Below are 19,928 nucleotides of genomic sequence, written 5' to 3' on the forward strand. Positions count from 1 at the left end.
GAAAAACCAGAGTTACTGTTCCAGGATTAGAATGATCAGATGCCCTGACCCAGCTGATCAGCGAGGGGCATGTCGTGTCCAGTTGGGCGGGTGAGAAGAAAGGAGCACCTGGGAAGTGAGGGCCTATCCTAAGATGGAGAGTCTCAGGTGTGCACTGCAGATAGTGAGAATGAGTCTCTGTTAGGGAGCCGAGCCAGAGTCCCAGAGAACAGGCTAACTGCCTAAGGGCTCTTGCTTCTTCAAACTGAGAGGACAATGCTTGGAGCCCCACTCAGCCTGAAAAGGAAAGGGAGGAAAGGTCAACTTCCTCCAGGAACCAGAACTTCTTAAATAATCAGGGAAAATGGACACTTGCTTGTCCCCTTCCTTCCAGGGACATCCAAGAACCCACAAATCTAGCAGGAGCCACACTACCTGTCTGAAAACAGAAATTAAAATAAAGAAATCCTTGATGCTTCTTGAGATTATCCATCATCTTCAGGCAGTTTATACTTTTCACAATGTTCTCACGTCCATTATCTAGTTTAGCTTTCAGAATAACCCTGAAAGGAAGATAATACTCCCATTTGGGAGTTTGGGGAAACTGAAATTTGAAATCAGGGTTCTTTTCTTAAGCGGCATTTTGTACCTATTTTAGGTCCATGAAATTACCTCTTCATAAAACTGGATGCTATAAATTTTCAGACTCATCATAAAGTAATTGCTGAACAGTAGACACAGGAATATGTAAATGAAGCACTATTGAGAAAAGGACTGAAAAATAAGGCTGGCCTCTGGCAGACTCCAAGCCACTAGGGTAGCAGTAAATCAGTAGCTCTCATTTGTTACAGATGCTTGTATGTCAGGACCATATATTTGACTTTCCCTTGTTTTATGAGATTTGATCTATTTTAAATAAAGGAACAGATGGAAAACTAATAGTGTAGTTGCTGCAGATAACCAAGAGGCAAGCCATTGAGAGGCCCTGCAGACTCTCCACGGGGGAGCCAGGAAGTCTGCTGCAGTGAGTTTGAGTTTTATTATAGCCCTACTGAGACCCACCAGGATGCAGGATGGAGGAGGTGGCAAGGTCCATATCGAGGACAGCTCTCATACCCTACTTTTGGTTTCCTTTACCCTAACGGGAGGGCAGTGTTCTCTTTTGGTTCCTTTCCTAGTCAAACGTTTATCTTTTTCTCCAATAAGAAATGACTATATTCTTGCCCCAAGAAAATTGTTTCCCATTAGACTGAGCAGTAAGGAAATGAGTGGACAAACCAGTTACTACTACTTCCTCTTTAGTTTCATTTTTTGCATTAATACTTCAGTCATCATGTGTAACATCACCTTACCCAAATAAAACAATATTCTAGTCTCCTTCTGTGTTTGCAATGTTTTTGTCTTTTTTTATCTACCCATCTATCTTCCATCCCATCCCATCCATTCATCCGTCCATCCACCTACATTTCCACTGAATATCTATGGATCATTTGCTAAATGCTAGGTACACTGATATCTAGTTAAAAAAAAAAAAAAGATACAATCTTAGTCCCTGCTCTCAAATAACTTTCATTCTAGTAAAAATTAAAGATCTCAAGCCATTAAAGCTCTTAACAACACGATCAGTAGTAATTGATAAAACAAAGGCTAAGTCTGGGGCTAATTAGGGACAATCACCTGAAAAATATTTGCAAATGATTCATTATTTCCTAGAAAAACTGGTCATATTGCTTTGGGCAAGTCACTAGGACCTCTCTGTGCCTTAGTCTCTGAACTGTAAAATGAGGAAAGTGAACTATATGGTTTTAAAAATTATCCTATTTCAGGCTGGGAAGGTAGCTCAGTGATAGAACACTTGTCCAGCGTGTGTGAGAGGCCCTGGGTTCCATCTCCAGTACTTCAAAACGTTTTTAAAAAATAAAACAAAATAAAAATAAAATTACCATATTTTGTTGACTTCAAAATGTCATCACTTATAAGACACACTTATTTCATTTACCAGTAAGAAAGAATTTGTTGTCAATTAAATTACAATATTAAGATAGCTTGTCACTAAGATCTTAAAATTTTATACTTATTAAAGAGAACAAAGTGTATACATGAATAGAAAAGTGTAAATGAAATAAAGCAGTTATGGTATTTCTCCAACTTTTCCACATTCATCCTGTGAACCACTGTCACTGATATCCACATTTTCTATATGATATTGTTTTCTGTGCCATTGATAATACTGGTGACACAGCATTGACTAGAAGGTTCTATAATTGTCCCCTGCATGTTCTTCATGGCTGCTGAGAATCTTATGGCAAGTTTTGATGTGTGTGCTTCCTTGATCTTGTGGGACAGGGTCAACAGAATGCATTAGAGAACAATGCAAATGTCTTTCTGAAATGGTCCTTAATGGTTCATTGCCTGAAACTTCAAGAGGTCGTGTTTATCCAATCATATCTCCATGAGTTACAGCCAAGGTAAGAGCAGATGCAGAAAGTAATGATGACATCACAACTTCTACAGGCTTAAGATCAACTGAAAAACACATCCCAGCCTCCAGGTGTCGAAATGTATGGGTGTATGGGGGTGGCCAGTGAGTGGTGATCAGGATATATGAAATACATTTTTCCAAACTCCATTTTCAACTGAAATTCTTAAGGTAGAAAAACAAATAGGCATATCCCAAAGTCTCTGGTCCCACCTTCTCTTACTCTTATCTGTTTTCTCTCTTGTGCTTTCATGTAAGATTTTGAAAATATTTCTATTGCTTAAAAAAAAAAAAAAAGAAGTGGGAATCCCTGTTAGCTGACAGATATGGCCATTCCCACCTCTGGCATTCTGTAGGTCTGTAATAATAATGCACATGTTCAGTAATTGACTCTAAAATTTCTAAGAACTTCTCTGGCCCAGGCTTCTTCCAAAGTCTTAAGAGATTTCAGCAATGTATTCACATAGTCTTTTGGTTTGTCAAACTTTAAAAAGATATTTTGTATTCTCAAATGGTATAAACTTGAGCATCACAAAACCTAGATCTTTCTTTGATACTCTGAGTCCACATCTTTATAGCATTTAAGTCAGCCAAAAGAGTCACATACATTTGATTTTCATAGAAACCCAGAATCCTACAGATGACAGTATGAAGATTTTTCAAGGTTAGATAACTTGAATAAGGACACATAATGGGCAAATTACTTTGCTAGAATTGTTTCCATTCTATATTCATCCTTCTTTCCACAATATCACCAGTTAACATGAATTGTCTTGGCTTGACCAAATTGCTAGACTCTTATAAAAAAAAATTCCAAATTCCAATAAAAAGTTTTAAGATTGTCTTTAATGTAAATATGAAACATTAGAACAAAATATTGTTTAAGCATGAATTGTGAAAGACAGTTTCACACAATGGATTAAAGAATATTTTCTGATTTGTATTGAGTTAGTGACCTGTCAATCTCTTGTTTGGAAGTCCACACCGGTTTCAGAGAATAATAACTTTGTTTTAAAATTCTGGAGATATATGCCTTACTGAATATCTAAAGGAAAAGGGTTACTTTCTTTGTTTGTTTTACTTCATCTTTGTTCATCTTAGTGTTACATGCATACACAAGAATATATTTTTCTCATCTCTGAAATCTGGATACATATTTCCTGAAAATATATTTCTTCTCTATTTCCTTTTTCCATTGCATGTTTTCTTTAACAAATGCATCATGTGGTCTGAATATAATATCCATTCTTGTTATCAAGCATGAACAGAACAGAAGACAGTTTCTCTTTAAAAGTACAATGCCCTACCAATGCCTTTAAAATCCATTAAAGAATATCTCACCAAGCCCACAAGAGCTTTACAATAATTACTTCTTTCACCTAGGTGAAAAAGGACATATCTGTCAACCAAAGAAGTGCAGAAGCAATTAACACCTTAATACTCTACTGGGAAATTGCCTAAATTAAAGAAATAACAGGAATGCTTCATGGTTATTGTATTTCTAATATTTAGTTATTAGCATGGCTATAGAGTTCCTCAGTCATTCCCATGTACCCTCCCCAGCCTAAGAGAGCCAGGGACAGGTGCGTACATGACATGGTCTATTTAGGTGCTGTGCATGGGGCACATATGATCCTTGGGTCACATCCTTCAGAGACTGAATTTAGAAATAGGACTGACACATGTACTGATAAAAATTAATATGCAAGACTATGAATGTTGTAAATCAATAACCTCTCAGGTATAGAGAACATATTTCTGGATTCTGTGCTGCCATCCATGGAGGTTTTATCAGTCCTCTTTCAGCACTGGGCTACTAAATAGAAAATTTATATTTATCAGGCCTTCTGTACACATAGCAGGCATATGAATAAACTAGGCAGTGAAGCAGATGGGTAAAGAGCCTTGTCCTTCAGAGCAAGATCCAGAGAGCCTAGAAGTCCAATTGGTCAAATTTTCCTTTTCCTGGTGATGTAAGGTACCCTTTTCACATAAAGTCTAGGTAAACAAATCTGGTTAGAACTTTGAGAGATGCAGAAACAATAAACAAATCACAGGTCCCTTTCCTTTGAAGACAAATCATAGTGGAGGTAAAAAGTATTTCATTCCTTTCTCCCACCCCAACTCCAAGGTTGGCTATTTTATGAGGCACTAGGAAGACTAAAGAAAACCATATAGGATGCTCTAGTTTCCATTTTAACACAGATAAGATCAGGTAAAATGAAAAAAAGAGACAGCATACAAGAAGAAAAGCAGCAATGAAATCAGAAAGATTCTGGAGGAGGCTGGAAAAGAGGAAGGCAGTTCATTCTCTGTGAACACTGCAGTGGGAGAAATTAACCCTTTCCAGTAGCTTCAGTGAATGATAACTAATAGTTATGAAGCACTTTATATGACTGACTTAGTATGCTGCAATAGGCAGACTCTGTGGTGACCTCCCATGTCCCTAACTCCTGATGTTCACTCCCTTGGCTTTGTCCCCAGCTGTTGGTATGGTCATGACACGTGACTTGTATCTAACCAGTCGAATATGGCAAAGGTTCCAAATGTACATTATCACGTGCTGTGATTCTGCATCTCATGCTGGAGACCCCTGCCTTGCAGGCTGTGAGGAAGCAGGTAGCTGTGTGGGACTGAAGGTAGCCCTTGGCTGATAGCCAGTAAGAAAGTGAAGCCCTGAACTGAATTCTGCAAGTAACTTGAGCAAACTTGAGAGCAGATCTTTCCCCAGTGAAGCCTAAGATAAGCTGCAATCCTAGCTCACATATTGATTAGAATTTTGTGAGACCCCCAGAGAGGACCAGATATGCTGTGCTTAATATCCTGACCCCAGAAACTGAGATAGTATGTACGGTTTAAGCTGCTAAATTTGTGGTAATACTGTTACACAGCAATGGATAACTAATTCAGATGCTTTATGTATATTAATTCGTATAATCCTCATTATACTCTCATTTCACACAATGGGAAAACTGGAGCATTATACTTAAGCAAGCAGCTTAATTCCACATAGCAATAGGTGGCAGGGTTGGCATTCAAACAAGGCAGTCTAGCTCCAGAGCCTGTGTTCCTAACCAGCAAGGTGTGCTGCCCTTCTGTACTTCTTGGAAAGTTCTACCCTACGTTGTATTCAAACCTGATTTCCCATAACTTACCCTAACAGCACAAGTCAAGTATTCAAATGCAGATTGGATAAAGTGAAAAAAGCAGGATGAATATAGAATTAAAACTGATCAGTGGGGTGCATGAAACAGGGCGAAGAGTTACATGTGATGCCTTGTGAGCTGCCCTCAGCCAGGGGAATGATGATGGTTGGTAATTGTTAGCATATGATTTCTAGTCCTGCCTCTAAGATCATTGAGAACATATTGGTCTCTTTCTCATATGATTTGAGACCACAGATCATTTTTGCTTCCAATCCTCTATTTTCTCCTGCTCATACAAATGGAGAGAACCTCACATTTTTGTTGTTCTCTTTGGCAGATGGTCTTCTTGCACATACACAGGTATAGGTAAGACTGTTGGTTCTGTGTAGTATCAGTTGGCAGAAATGCCTCTTTCTCTTCTTGCAGGGCTGGGTTTCCTATGCCCACCAAGTTATGGATTGGCCAGGCAATTCCAATGCATTGACTTTTCTTCTAGTCATAGTGAATTTAAAAACTTACCCTTCACAAAGATCTCTCCTAATAACCTGTAGATGGGATGCAGCACTCTGAGCTGAAATTTCAAGAATTGAGGCTCATGGAGGATGATACCCAAAGTCTGCAGAGAAAAGCAAGATTTCTGGTGGGGATGCTACAGGACTGTTTTGGTATAGCCATGCTCAAATTTCTTAACATCTATTAAATACTTATCAAATTTGTGACTCATTTACTGCTAAGAAGAGCAGAAAGTATTATGTGATGAGGAGGAAAAGAGTGAATCATTCCAGAGCTGTCGAAGGAAATGTTCAGTTTCGGATAGCATATGCTAAAGAGCACTGACAACTGGGAAAAGACAACCAGGGTATGGAAACAGCGTCACATACATCAAGACAGAAGAAAGGAATGCATTTTCCTTGTTTCTGCAACCACAACTCTGGGAAGAAGTGATAGGTGTATTGAAGAATCAAATGACCTACTTTGGGAAGGTTCAGAAGAATTAGAAAAGTCAATGGGTCAAGGTTCAAGGTGAGAAATTTTATCCTGCTAACATAAGGAATACTTAACAGGAGAGATTCTGAAAAGTGCTTGCGAGAGTAAAATTTCTGTCTTTAAAAAAATATTAAAGTAAAAAAAAAGCTATATGTGAAGTTTTCAATATTTAAAGCAGAATGCAGAGGGAAAAATGTATCTATGAGCAAGTGTGTGGTAGATTTAGAGGGTTCTTAGTGAGAGCATGCCACGTTTTGTTACTCCCTTTCATCACTTTGGAAGGAGTGATGCACAACAGTGATGGGATCTTAAAGTAAGTCATGAAAGGAGAATCTTTAATTCAACAAACATGGGCTGCACCCAGCTATGAATTCTGGCTAGGCAAAACTCAGTGGGGGAATTTTTAATAAAGAAATACTTCCTTGACTTCAAGGAACTGCTACCTTAAATCAGATATAAATCTAGAATCCAGGAAAACAATTGCAGAGCAACTTGAAACAGGGTGAACTAAGCTGCAAAAAGCCTCAGAAAAATCACAAAATGCTCCGGGTGTTCATAAACAGAAATGCTTATGGAAAGAAGTCGTAGTAAGAGAGCTGCAAATGGAAATGGAATGTGATACATGGAGATGACACGGGGCAGGAGCATTAGAAGGGTAAGTCGGCTTTATCCCTTTTTGATTTGAGGAGGCAGGGCTGGTGAGAGAGAAGAGTGTTGTATTTAGATGGGAATGTACTTGTACCGCAGGGTAATCCTCTGACATTGCCTTTGGTAATCCACTCTCCCAGTCTTTGAAATGACACCTTCTCCTCCCTCGGCAAGCCTGCAGCATCCCTTTCTCCTCGTGCTCTCTGTGAATGACTTCACCTTTTCTTTCCCTAAGAAATAGAGTCATCACAGGGGACTCACATATTCTCTCGGGAGAACTCTGGCACCCTCCTGTCTTCTGCCCAGCCTTTCTTCCTGCTGATGCTGGCTGGGCCTCCGGCCTCTGCCCCCTGAGCCTCTTCAAAAGCTTTGCTTTTGCTTTGATCCCCCTCCCTTGGGCAGCACTCTCCCACTCCACTAGATCAACCAAATCAGCACATGAGCTTGCTGAATCCTCTCATATATGAAATAAATGTGTGTGTATACATGTATCTGTGTATTTATGATTATATATTTTTCAAAAGTTTTCCCAGATCCCAGGTGTCCTCTGGCTGCCCTCCCATTTCTCTGTTCCCCTTGATGGAGAAGTTCTTTGGGAGTCTGGCTACATTCTCAGCCTGTTTCCTCAAGACCTGTTCTCACCTCAACCACTCAGGCTGGGCTTTCCCTCACACATTTTCATGGAAACTATTCTCATCACGTCCTCAGAAACTCCCTTCTTACCAAGTCTCACGGTCAATTCTCAGACTTCATCTCATTCATTTTATCATCAATATTGGACCAGGTGTTCCCTTCCTCCTCAGTGGCACACGCCTCTTAGCTTGGATCCCAGGGTACCGTATCCTCCTGGCTCTCCACTTACTGCCCTTGTTCCTTGGTGCCATCTGTTGGGTTCTCCTGATCTCTAAGGGTTGGTCTGCCCCAAGCTTGGACCTCGGACCTCATGTCAATCTACTGGCACCACCTACATGATTTCACCCACTCCCAGGGTGAAAATGTCGTCTATACGTTCATAGCTCCAAAATGTCTATTTCCGACTAAGCCCTCCTCTGAGGTCACCACTCACCTCTTGCACTCATCCTCTTCCTCTTCAGTGGCTCTCTGTCTTCTTCAAAATTTGGCCCCCTTTCTACTACCTTCAGCTCTACTTCTGCCTCCACTTTTCACTACACCCACCTTCAAATTTTAATCATTTTTCACTACTTCCATTTCCACGAGTCTGAGCCACCATCATTTCTTGCTCCGAATACTGTAAGAGCCTGCTAAATGGCCTCTCTGTTTCCACTGTTGACTTCTTACAGTCTCTTTTGCATACAGCAGCTAGAGAGGTTAAAACAAAAAACAACCCCATCGGTACCTCAACTGCTCAATGGCTGCAATGACTTCCGTCACACTCAGAATCTCAGGTCTAATCCCAGCCCACAGACTCTCAGGAGCTCTCCTGTCTCTCCAGTCTCTTCTCTTAGCATTCTCAGCCTTGTGCCTCCCATCATTTTGGATTCACTCAAATGTGACTGCCTCGTGGCAGCATAGAGGCCATCCTGACTTTCCTTTGGAATGCAGCCCAGGCCTTTCTTCCTCCACCACGTTCTGCTCCTTGTAGTTTATTTTCCTTTGTTGTACGTAGCCTGACCTAATATTAGAGATGCAATGTTGGCCGAACGTCTGTCTTCTCCACTAGCTCGCCAACTGCAGGGGCATGGAGATTTAAAGGCCTGGTTCACATCCATGCTCCTGGAATGGTACCCAGCACATGGTGGGTGCTGGATAATTACATATTAAATGACTATATATGAGGGTCAATCTAAAGGAATGCTCAGGATCAAAAAAAAATGAGAGATTGTTTTATTACTGTGGATATAAGGAGCAAGTAAAGGATAGGTTAGAGAAGAAAGGAGCAATGCTGTGAAGCACACATCGGTGAAAGGTGTGCAATTGATGCGCAGTGGTTCACATTCCATGCAGAAAGCCGGGAAGCACCAGGGTGTTATCAGAACAAACAGCGTTGCCCAGTGCTTAATGTATGTTCACCTAAAATCTGAAGGGGAAGTCCTTATAACACTTGTTTAATATTTAGTTTAATAGTATGATTTAGAAATGTGTAAGGATATTTAAGAGTTATTAAATATTTTTGTTATTTCCTAAACTTTGGGTAAATATTATTCAGTATTATTCAGTGCTTTCTTTAATTCTTTATTGTTCAGTGTTTTTTTTTTTTCTTCATTTTTTAACAGAACCCCAAATGCGTTTTGTTCCTGCTTAAATGACATGTTTCTGGATGAAAAATCAACAACTACTTATTGATGTACCAATAAAGTGCATAGCACTAGAGTTCTCAAACTCATTCCATCAGAGAAGGATCTCATCCCAATCAGTGTTTTCCAAAGTATGGTGTATATAAACAAACATTGATGGACACCAGGTGATTTGAGGGGCCTTATAATCCTTTATTTTAAATTTTTAGTTGGAAACATTTAAAATTTATATTGGGGAAAAAAATGATTAGTGCACCGATTCACAGATATTAAAATTTAAGAGAAAACTAAGAAAATGAATCAATTTAAATCTACTGAAAATCACGTTTATTATAATAAGGCATAATATAGCTATGTAACAAAATTTATGAACATGATATATGAGTAACTGAAATTTGGGAAGCTGTTCAAAGTCATTTGAGGTGGAAGAAAAAAAGAGGAGTGTCAATGGCCCCAGAGCTCAATGCTATAGTAAACTGTATATTTCTTCACTTTCCTCAATGTCGGTCAAACAATAAGACATTCACCCAGTCTAATTCTCTAAAGTCACTTAATTTTAAAACACAGAATTGAAGGTCTCTCTAACCTAGAGAATGGGAAAATTCATTTTTATTTAGTGCAAAAGTTATTGTGGGAAAAGTCTCATATATTTGAGACTTCTTGTAAAATGTTTCTCAGACACTTATGACTGAGTGACCCGGAGCCTGGCACTGTGCAAGTGCCATCATTCCTGTAACGCAGGGGTCTCAGGGAACATCAAGGCACAGTCTTAAGTCACCACAAATAAATTTCAACTGAATTGCACACTAGAGGAATTATTATTTAAAAATCACTTGCTGCGTATGTACCACTTTCTTGTGTTTCAGCCGTGGTTACTAAGGCATGAGAGAAGTTCAAACAGAATAGACTTCCATTGTTATGAATTGCTAATGAAGACTACAACACTGAACACACAAATCAAGCTGCTCGCTTGGCCTAGTGCTATTTGAGAACTCAGTACATACCCCAGTCACATAGCAAACTGGATCAGCTCTCTGGGGGAAATCCTTAATGTGTACCTGCCATGATAAGTAATAAGTTCTACTTTGCATTGCTCTATTTATAGACTTGAGTGATTTTTCACACCTTTTTAAAAACCCTTTTCTATAGCAGAACAGCAGAATGAATCACTTTCATCTTGTCAAATTTATTGTTAAATGATGTTCAAACGTTTTCTTCAGATGTTGGAGGACTACACAGACATTTTCTGCTTAAACAGAAACAAATGAGGCTGGAGAGAGATCTCTGGCCTTTAAAAAGTTTTTAGCTTTGAGCTGAACTATATTTCATTCATTAGTCTTGGGCAGCAGATAGTTTCCTAAGAAATGTGATATTTGATGCTGCTTCAAGGCCAACGTGCCTGCATTTGTAGAAACATTCAATGAGGCAGAAAACATGTTGGAAAGTTTACTAGGCATGAGGTCTCAGAATCAGCATAGAGAAACCTGCTTGGTGGTCTTTGCTTTTTCATTCATTCAACAAGTACTGATTGAACTCCTAACATCTGTTAAGCACGGTTCCAAGTATTGATGATACAGGAGTGAATAAGACATATACAGTACCTGCCCTCATTAAGCTAAATTTTAGCTACAGACTAAGAAAGAAAATGAGAACATGTTCATCAATTAATTTCAGACAGTGAGAAGTCATATAGAAAAGTCAAATACAAATGGGGGAGGGGCAGAGTCACAGGCATATACACAGTGCTTCCTATAGTGGTGACTTTCTGATCTTAGAAACCTATCTCTAAATATGTGCAATAATTTAGCTAATTTGTCAAATATCCAAATTTTAACACTGGAAACGTCATTATTTTGAGGTTTTGTTATGTTGCCAGTGAGGAGCTTTGGTAAGGTCCACCTTTATGCTCCTCTTGCCCCATGGGATGCTTATGAGGATGCAGGGAAGCCTGACTGCATGGCAAAGGTGCTTGTTGCTTGGTATTTCCGGATGTTGGTCATGTCTCATTAATAGCACAGCCTTGACTTGGTGACTTTTGTTAGCATCTGTGGTCCCATTCTTTGTATGACATTTCAAAGTTGGTGGGTTCAATAGACTTTGAATAAGTCTCCTATCTGTGAGACTCATTCATTTCTTAAGATCAATGGTAGAACTAAACAGATGAAGTAGAACCAGGCATAAAATTCAGAGTAAATGCCCTTCATACACCTGAACAGTGATGTAGCTATAAAATCCTAGTCTAAAAGTCACCCTAGAGACCTGCTGTGAGGATGAGAATTTAGACCAATGAAGCATCAAATTGTGTGCCTAGCAAAGATAGGAAAATGCTGAACAGAAAGGGCAGAACCTTCAAAATTTTTGTCTACCCCCTTAATTTGAGTGATGTCAAGAGTCTGGCATTATTTTCCAGATTTAAATTTTTTAATAGGTGTTAATCCTTCCTGGATATATTCTAAACAACTTGTCTATATATTTTTGGGCTACTGGGCATTTAAAACTCAGCTCCATATTTTTACTTATCCCCAAGGACCTAAATGTGACAACCCAGAAAGACTAATATCAACTTCATTCCATTAATAAATGTATTTTCTATTATTTTAGGAAGGGGAAAAATCCTGTGCAAATGTTTGTGACCTCAGTGACCTCTGGATGCAGATTTAAGACACTTTTCTTAAGTGCACCCAACTTTGGAAATGCAACAGACGTAAGTACTTGATATCACCCTGCATTTGTCAATGGCTCAGAATTCTTTTTCAAGACTAACACAATCAAAGAAAGATCCTGAGTGGAAAAAGGGAGGCAAGTCAAATAAATAATATCCTAACTCTTGGCTTTGGGTAGTATCCTATCTTTTCCCTTCACAGAGAGTAGACAGACATAATTAAATACCTCATCTTTAAGGTGGCAAAACCACAAATTGTTTTTAAAAATCTGTCAAACCCAGAGTCTGTACAGATGTCCTCTAATAATTTGGACACACCCTTAAGCAGTCAAGCTTCAACTCACCAGTTATCTGTCAAATTAAGGAATATCAGAACAACAGATTCCTTTTAATATAGATCGATATGTTGTAGAATCTGTTAGTTCAAAATATCATTGTACTTGGAATTCATCACATCTTTCAAAAAATGGGCAGGAATACAGTGCAAATATACTTCTTCACATTAAACAGAACGTTGTCTCTAAGTTTAAACTCCAGCATGGTAGGGAAACTCATGTCATTTTTTACTATGATTGTTAAAAACGTTACAAAAGCTTATGAAAGACTAATACATCTTTTTATTTTTACATATTTTGCCATAAGAGACATGATTAAAACGACAAGTTCCCAAATAACATTAATAATGCATTTCCCCTTTATCCAAAGCAAATGTATTTTGCTCCTAAGAGATGTTTAATTCATTCCCTTTTTTGGGAAGAGAAAAGGAGGGAGATGAAAGGATTTACAGTTAGAACTGGCATTTAATGAAAGATACATATTTGACTTGTGATTATAAAATAATTGCTGTGGTAATTTTGGATTTAGAGAGTGGTACTGAATTTTGATATGAATGAAAAGCAAATTATACTTCTGCTAAAATTCAAGATTACCTCTCTGGTACAGTTAAAAGTTACTGCCTATTATGCTATGAAAATAGTGGAGCTCGTGTTAAGAAATCTTATCTGTATATGTAAATAAACATTTTCTCTGGGAAGCACCAGATCTACATTTACAGAGTAATTTTCAAATAACAGCTAAACTGCCACAAAACTTGGACAGACAGGCTTCGGATCCCTCTGCTACCATATACTCTTCCTCCACCAAAGTCCCACCCCATTCATCAAAGGAAGTGCTGATAGGAATAGTCAAATTCAACCACCATCACTGGATCACTGGGAGAGGAGCTCTGGGGGAGTTCTGGGTCAAGCCATGCTCCTCTGAGGTTTCAGCCTCTGGGTTGGCTTACTTCCCAGCAGGTAGGGGAGTTAATTGGCCCTGGGACTGCATTTACCTCAGGAGGGAACCTCTGTACTGAGATCAGGGGCTGGTAGCTGAGCCAAGCTTCCTTTAGGCTTTCTCTTCCTTGGTGTGCTTTTCTCTAAAGGCATCTTCCCTTGTTCCCAGGATGGCAATAACCCCTTGAGGGACGTAAAACTGGGAGATGAGCAGGAGAAAGGGAGACAAGCTGTAAACGCAAATCTAACACTTCCAGCCCTATGTGGTCCAATGTAGGCTATCAGACCCCGTTAGAATTTTTTGCCAAATCTCCAGCAAATTTTGGAGCATGCATTTACCTGGCCTTCCCCTCTGTGCATTTCTCCACTCCCCCAGCTTTTGGCCAGAACAAGGCTTCATAGACTTTAAAGTAAGACAATAAAGTAAGGATTAGAATTCTAAGAGTCTTCAGTCAGTTATGATGCATTTTCCGAGAAGTTCTTTAATTTCCTCCTTCAGATAATAGTGAATATGATCAGCTGTTAACCACTTTAGTTTCTTAACTATTTGGCTGATAAGGTCTTTTCCTTTTTTTGGGTCGGGTGCTATTTTAAATAACTGAGAAGATTTTGAAGATTCCTGAACCCTTTGGTTTCTTCCTGACAAGTGATGAACAAACAGTACCCACCCCCCGCCCCCGCTGGTTGAACTCCATGAGAACAACCCATGATGCTTACAAAAATGTTTATAATTTCAGTGACTTTTAAATTTGGCACACAGAGAAATAAAAGGAAAAATCCTAAAATGAAGAATCACTTGTAGGTTATAAACTAAAATTTATGAGTAGCCAATTTGTTTGCCTCACATGTAAGTTGAAAGACTACTAAATGATTTTAAGTCCAGTCCTCAAACATGTGTTAAATTTAGTACGTAACTAGAAAACCTTTGAAAGAAAAACATTAATAATAGTTGGGGCTGGGGACATAGCTCAGTTCATAGAGTGATTTCCTGGGTTCAATCCCCAGCATTGGAAAAAAAAAAAAAAAAAAGTTGGTGGGTTTGTTTATTATCACCTAAAGTAGTAAGGACAGTGGGAAGTCTCTTGTCTCTTCCCATCAGATGAACACAGGAAGGAATTGATAGAAAACTGACATTCTTGACCTTCAAACGCTGGGTACTTTCTTACAACTGACAAGGAGAAAGCAGAGAACACAGCCCACAGCTGACTGCAATAGTTTTTCTAAACGTGACCAGCACTAAGAATGCTGCTTTATAGGATAGAATAGAAGAAATCTCACTGGGTGATGCCATCTAATTACAGAATTCAAATTGCTTTAGAATCTTCAAAGCAACAAGGATCTATAACATACTCGTGTCTCCTTTTAAGACATGTACTTTCATAATAAATCTAAGCCTTCAGAATAAGAGCAAAAATAACCACATGTAAAAATTATAAAAATAAATAATAATCATGAACAAAGTTGCTCAGAAACTGGGCCCATCGTGCTCTTTATTCAAATGGAAATTTTCCCTTTTCACGGATGGATTTGCTGGTTCATTCAATTTAATGCAAGAACCACTGCTACTTTAAAAATCCTATAGCTGAGGTTTACCTGTACTCAATTTGTTTACATAAAATACATAAACACTTTATTTTTGACACATATTTAGATGTCCTAATGCTTTAAACTCTGCTCTTAAGTACCGCTGCTTTCCTAAGGGGGTTTTCCATGAATTATCCAGTGGAGATAAAGTTTGAATTATAATTTGAATTTCCTTTTCCCTTTGAGAACTTGAATGCTTTTGTGTCATTTTCAAAAATCAAAGCTTCAAAACACTGACGTTGTGGGCTAGAGACATTGTTGTGTTGGAAAAACACAGGCTACTCTCACGGCTTTAGAAGAATCTCAATCACACCTTCCTGGGGAAGCAAAGTCCCAGAATTTTACAAGAATTGCTGCTCAGTGGAAGCAAATTCAGGTTCAAAGAGATGAGAGGAAAGGAGTTATTTTTTTTATTCAGCATGCACGATCTGCTACTGCAATTTCCATCCCCTTTTTCCTGCCAGGTGTCTCAGTAAAGAAATGGATGCTGCTGTGAAAAGTCATCCCGTTGAAAACAGAGGTGAGAGTAAGTAAATGAGTGAGAGTTGAAATAAATTCAAGTCATTTCACAAAGGATTTTGTTATGACAGATTATAAGATGGATTTTCACAAGTTGGTAAGGTCTTCCAAAGTCTAGCTTCTGACTACTGTTTGAACAAGTTGTGTAGAATGGAGTCTACACTCTATGAAATAACATGACTTTTAGTACCAGGTTAGGATTATTTAGGATCACCCAATAACAGGATTCAAAAGTAGGTAAAACAGCTGAAAAATCCAACAGTCTGGTCTAACCTGGGATGCTCTGTCTCCTCACAGCCAATGTTCCATCGGGCGGCTTTGTCTGGCTGGCGGATTTAGTGTAGGGACTCTCATCTGCAAAGGTACAATGAAGGGTTTGGTTAATTTCCATCAGGTTTCTGGTGCAGTGAAGATCTTTAATGGATGGCAATCCTTCTGCCAGAGAGAGGTGATATGGCACAGTAGAAAGAGTTGATAGACCTGAGTCCTGAACTTGGGTGAACTGTGGGACAAGTCTGAAAAATGTCTTGGAAATCAGCTTCTTTCCCTGTAAAAGAGGGTAAATTTTTCATTTACCTCAGGGTTGTGAGGTTCAAAAGCTATAAATGCACATGAAGACATTTAAAAAGTTGTCAGAAGTATGCAAATGTGGTATATAAATTATTTGCCTGTCACCTACATTCATTGATAAATAAATATCAGTGACTATGTATAGCTGGAGGACAAAGAAGGAATAAAATGGCTCAATGGGCACTAAGAATAAATCAGGTAGAAGAACAAAGGAAATGAAAAGAAATGCAATATTTCAGATAAGCAGATGACAGAGCATTAGTATCACAGGAGAATAAAGACAGTTAGTAGGTTAGTCCTGTCAGTGTGAATTGACATCCAGGGTAAAGCAGAGGGATAGGGTCATTCAGAGGTGAGACCAGAGAAGCTGGACTGGGAAGAGGGAAGAACCATGGTGGCAAAAGAAGATGCACATTGCAATGAGCTGACTGGACTTCTTTTACAAAGAGATGAAAATAACCTGCAGAACAATAAAAAGAGCAACTGAAAAGACAGAAAGTCTGAAGTTCAGCACAGTGGGAGTTAGGCAAGAAGCTCAGTGATGAAAACACTAAGTGATGAGATCGTAGAGGAAATGGGTCTATCAAATTATAAGTAAGGCAATTGTTTTAGGATTTACTCTGACTTGGAATACAGGAAGAGTGACTTAGGATGGCAGATATTAGGGTTAAACTATAGGAAGGAATGACTCTTCCTAGTTTCTGTGGCATTTGTATCCAGTAAGAGATGTCAGAGTAAAAATCTTAAAAGTTTCAAGAAAAGGTCGTATATGGCTCAGTGAATATAAGGTGCAGTAACTGCCTAGCATATTCAGTCCAGCTAAATGAACCAAGTGACACTCTGGTCACACTATAACATTCGTTTGTTAATTATTGTTGTGTAAACAAGAAATCATTAAGGAATAAAAAGAACCATATTGCACATGACAAACTATTAAACATAACAAGTACTTAATTCAGAAACAAAGCTTTATCATCTGAGAACATGAATTCTCCCACCTAAGTGGCTTGTGTTTCAAAAGTGAGGAATTCATTTCCTCTCTAGGATGTTCTTCTCGTTGAAATGATTCATGATTTCTTCATAAAACTAACAAGGTCTTTGTAAACAATGACAAAAAGTAAAGATTAACACTGCTGTAAATTGCAATTAACTTAAAAAATGACAGTCACACTCTTTCATGTTTATATTCCATTTGTCGCCCACTTCTTTACATTCTTGCAACCATAAAAAATACGACCAACTTTCAGATACCAAAACAATCAACCACATTGCAGTTTTATTTTTCTTCCCCAGTACTGGGGATTGAACCCAGGGGCACTTTACCACTGAACCACATTGCCAGTCTATTTTTTTAAATAATTTATTTAGAGACAGGGGTCTTGCTGACTTGTTTGGGCCTCCCAAGTTGCTGAGGCTGGTTTTGAACTCACAATCCTCCTGTCTCAGCCTCCCGAGCTGCTGGGATTACAGGTGTGCACCACCATGCCCAGCTCACAGTTGCTTTTAAAGTAGCATCTCCGGTCTCCGACTCTTCCCTTTGCAAACACAATTTAGAGTATAATCAAAAACCACAAAACAAAATCTAAGCATTGCATTACAAAGTCTCCCTTTGCCCATCATTGTCACCTGGGAACTCGAGTGCTTTTTCTCACAGGGCCAGTTTAATAGCCAAGCTTATATAGCACCTGTAAAAATAGACTCTATGTAAAAATCTGAGATTCTTCATAAGACTGCTTTAAAAATGTATTTTCTTTCATTATCCAAAACTTTGAAACTGTGTATTTTTTTTTTTTTTAAGTACAGAGCTCCAGTCAAGTGATACAGATCACAACAACCTGATTTAGAGGTGGCATCTTAGAAATCTAAAGGCTTTTCTCAGTTTTCAATTTGTTAAGGGTACTGCCCATTAAAGTCTTAGTTTGAATCCAGTGTTGAATTTCCTTAAAGGGCAGTAAGAGATTTGCCTGGGAGACTCTGGAGTTATCTGTACTTGATGCTCTATTTTAAGGAAACATTCCTTTAGAAATTTACCTAGTTTGCATTATGGATATACTCAACCCTGGTAAAATGGTTTTCTCATTTATATTTGAAAGCAATTTCCTTGATTTAGAGCTGAGATAGTCTAGTTATGCGCATCCTTAAAAGGTTGAAACTGAATTATAGATGGCCACCTGGCCAGCATCTACATCACCATCCCCCATCCCTCCTATACGCCTAGCATCCAGTGTCCTTCCTGAGCACAGGCAAAAGTATATAATTATCTGGAAGCCAAAAGTTGTCTTAGTCAAAGGACCAGACTGAAACAAGTTCAATACTATCTAAGAATAGCTTGCCCAAGTGAACCAGGTTGAAAGCGATAGTTCTAAATGGAAGCAAGGGGGAGCTTGGCAGCATCTCTCACAAGAGTTAAGGAGTGCATAGCAACAGAGAAGCATGGTGTGAGGTAACCCTTGGTTTTCAGAGAATTTGGCCTGTATCTTTATTTTAAACAAAGAAAAGGCAACATGAACCTTTTTCATCACAAAATGGATTTCTACTCTCTTCATTGATTTACTAAACGTCATGTTTTGATTGTCTTAGCCAGTCAAATAGAAATGGAGTGGGACACTGAAGGAATCAATGACTCCTGGCTCCATAACAGGATTCCAAAGGACAAGAATGTCCAGGGAGTATTTTTAATCCTCTTCATGAATCATGGAAAACTATGGAGGCCTCTGTCATGGCCTTTCCATGTGTTCTTAAGTGGATTTGTAGATATATTCCTAGATTGACATATTTATAAGAGACCATCTAAACTACTCTTTCATTTTATGGTTAGGTGTGGGGCCCAGAGAGATAAGTTTAAAGAAGGATACATATTTAGAATGAGTCTAGACCACCTATCTTTATTCTCATGTTCTGTCCTCTTTACCTTACTTCCTTATGGAGAGATGGTGATTCCTTAGGTTATTGGCTTACATGTTGCAGTATCACACTACGCCCATCATGCCAGCAGAGACCTTGCATGGTGTAATTCTTATGGAAAAACCTCTGAAATGTGCCACTGTAGTCAATTCTTCATGCACATGAATAAATATCCTTTCCCTTTCCTGTCTAAAGTAGATAATACTTAATATTCTCAAGTTCACTCTTTTAAAGATAAATATTTAAAAGAAATACCAATTTAATTCATTGTTCTTCAGCATGGGCTTTACTAAGTCATTGAATTATAATATAGATGTTAACACTTTTCCTTTGGTCATCAGGGAGGCACCAGCTATACTTTGAAGTTCCATCCAAACATAGAAATGAATAAGAAAGTAGGTCAAATAAGGAAAGGAATCAATAAATAGATAGCATGTTTAGAATAGCACCTGGCACATACTGAGCATTCATTAAATATTTGCTGATAGATGAATGAATTATATTTAATTGCCAAAGGAGCATTTATTATAAACAAGTAGCCTTAAGTATGTGAGCTAGGCTCCCTCCAATCTCTGATTTTCTTTTTCTTATAACCTATTCCTTGTAAAATCACATCACCACCCAAGAGCTATTAAATGTTGACCTATAATAGGTTAAAAATCTGTGGCTCTTCATAAAAGTGATATTAAAATATATTTCCTTTCATTTTTATTCAGGTTATAGAAAGTGTTTTAGTCAGCTTTTCGTAACTGTGACCAAAAGACCTGACTGTCTAAGTACAACTTGGAGGACAAAAGTTTATTTTGGCTCACAGTTTCAGAGGTTGACTCTGCGGTTGGCTGGACTCCATTGCTCTGGGTCCAAGGTGAGGCAGAACATCTGATGGAAGGGTGTGGCAGAGGAAAACAGCTCAGCAAAGTA

General features: G+C 38.6%; 1 protein-coding gene across 8 annotated transcripts in view; it reads right to left on the bottom strand.

The window, feature by feature from the left end:
- Positions 1 to 19,928, bottom strand: part of Grip1 (glutamate receptor interacting protein 1) — a 379,314-nt gene that overhangs the window by 162,529 nt on the left and 196,857 nt on the right. For all 8 annotated transcript variants that reach the window (XM_047550564.1, XM_047550567.1, XM_047550566.1 and 5 more), the window contains exon 2: positions 15,807 to 15,887. In XM_047550564.1, coding sequence (XP_047406520.1) covers positions 15,807 to 15,887 — 81 coding nt within the window. The remainder of the gene's footprint in view (positions 1 to 15,806; positions 15,888 to 19,928) is intronic.

This window comes from Sciurus carolinensis, chromosome 4 (assembly GCF_902686445.1).
Source record: "Sciurus carolinensis chromosome 4, mSciCar1.2, whole genome shotgun sequence".
Classification (NCBI taxonomy): domain Eukaryota; kingdom Metazoa; phylum Chordata; class Mammalia; order Rodentia; family Sciuridae; genus Sciurus; species Sciurus carolinensis.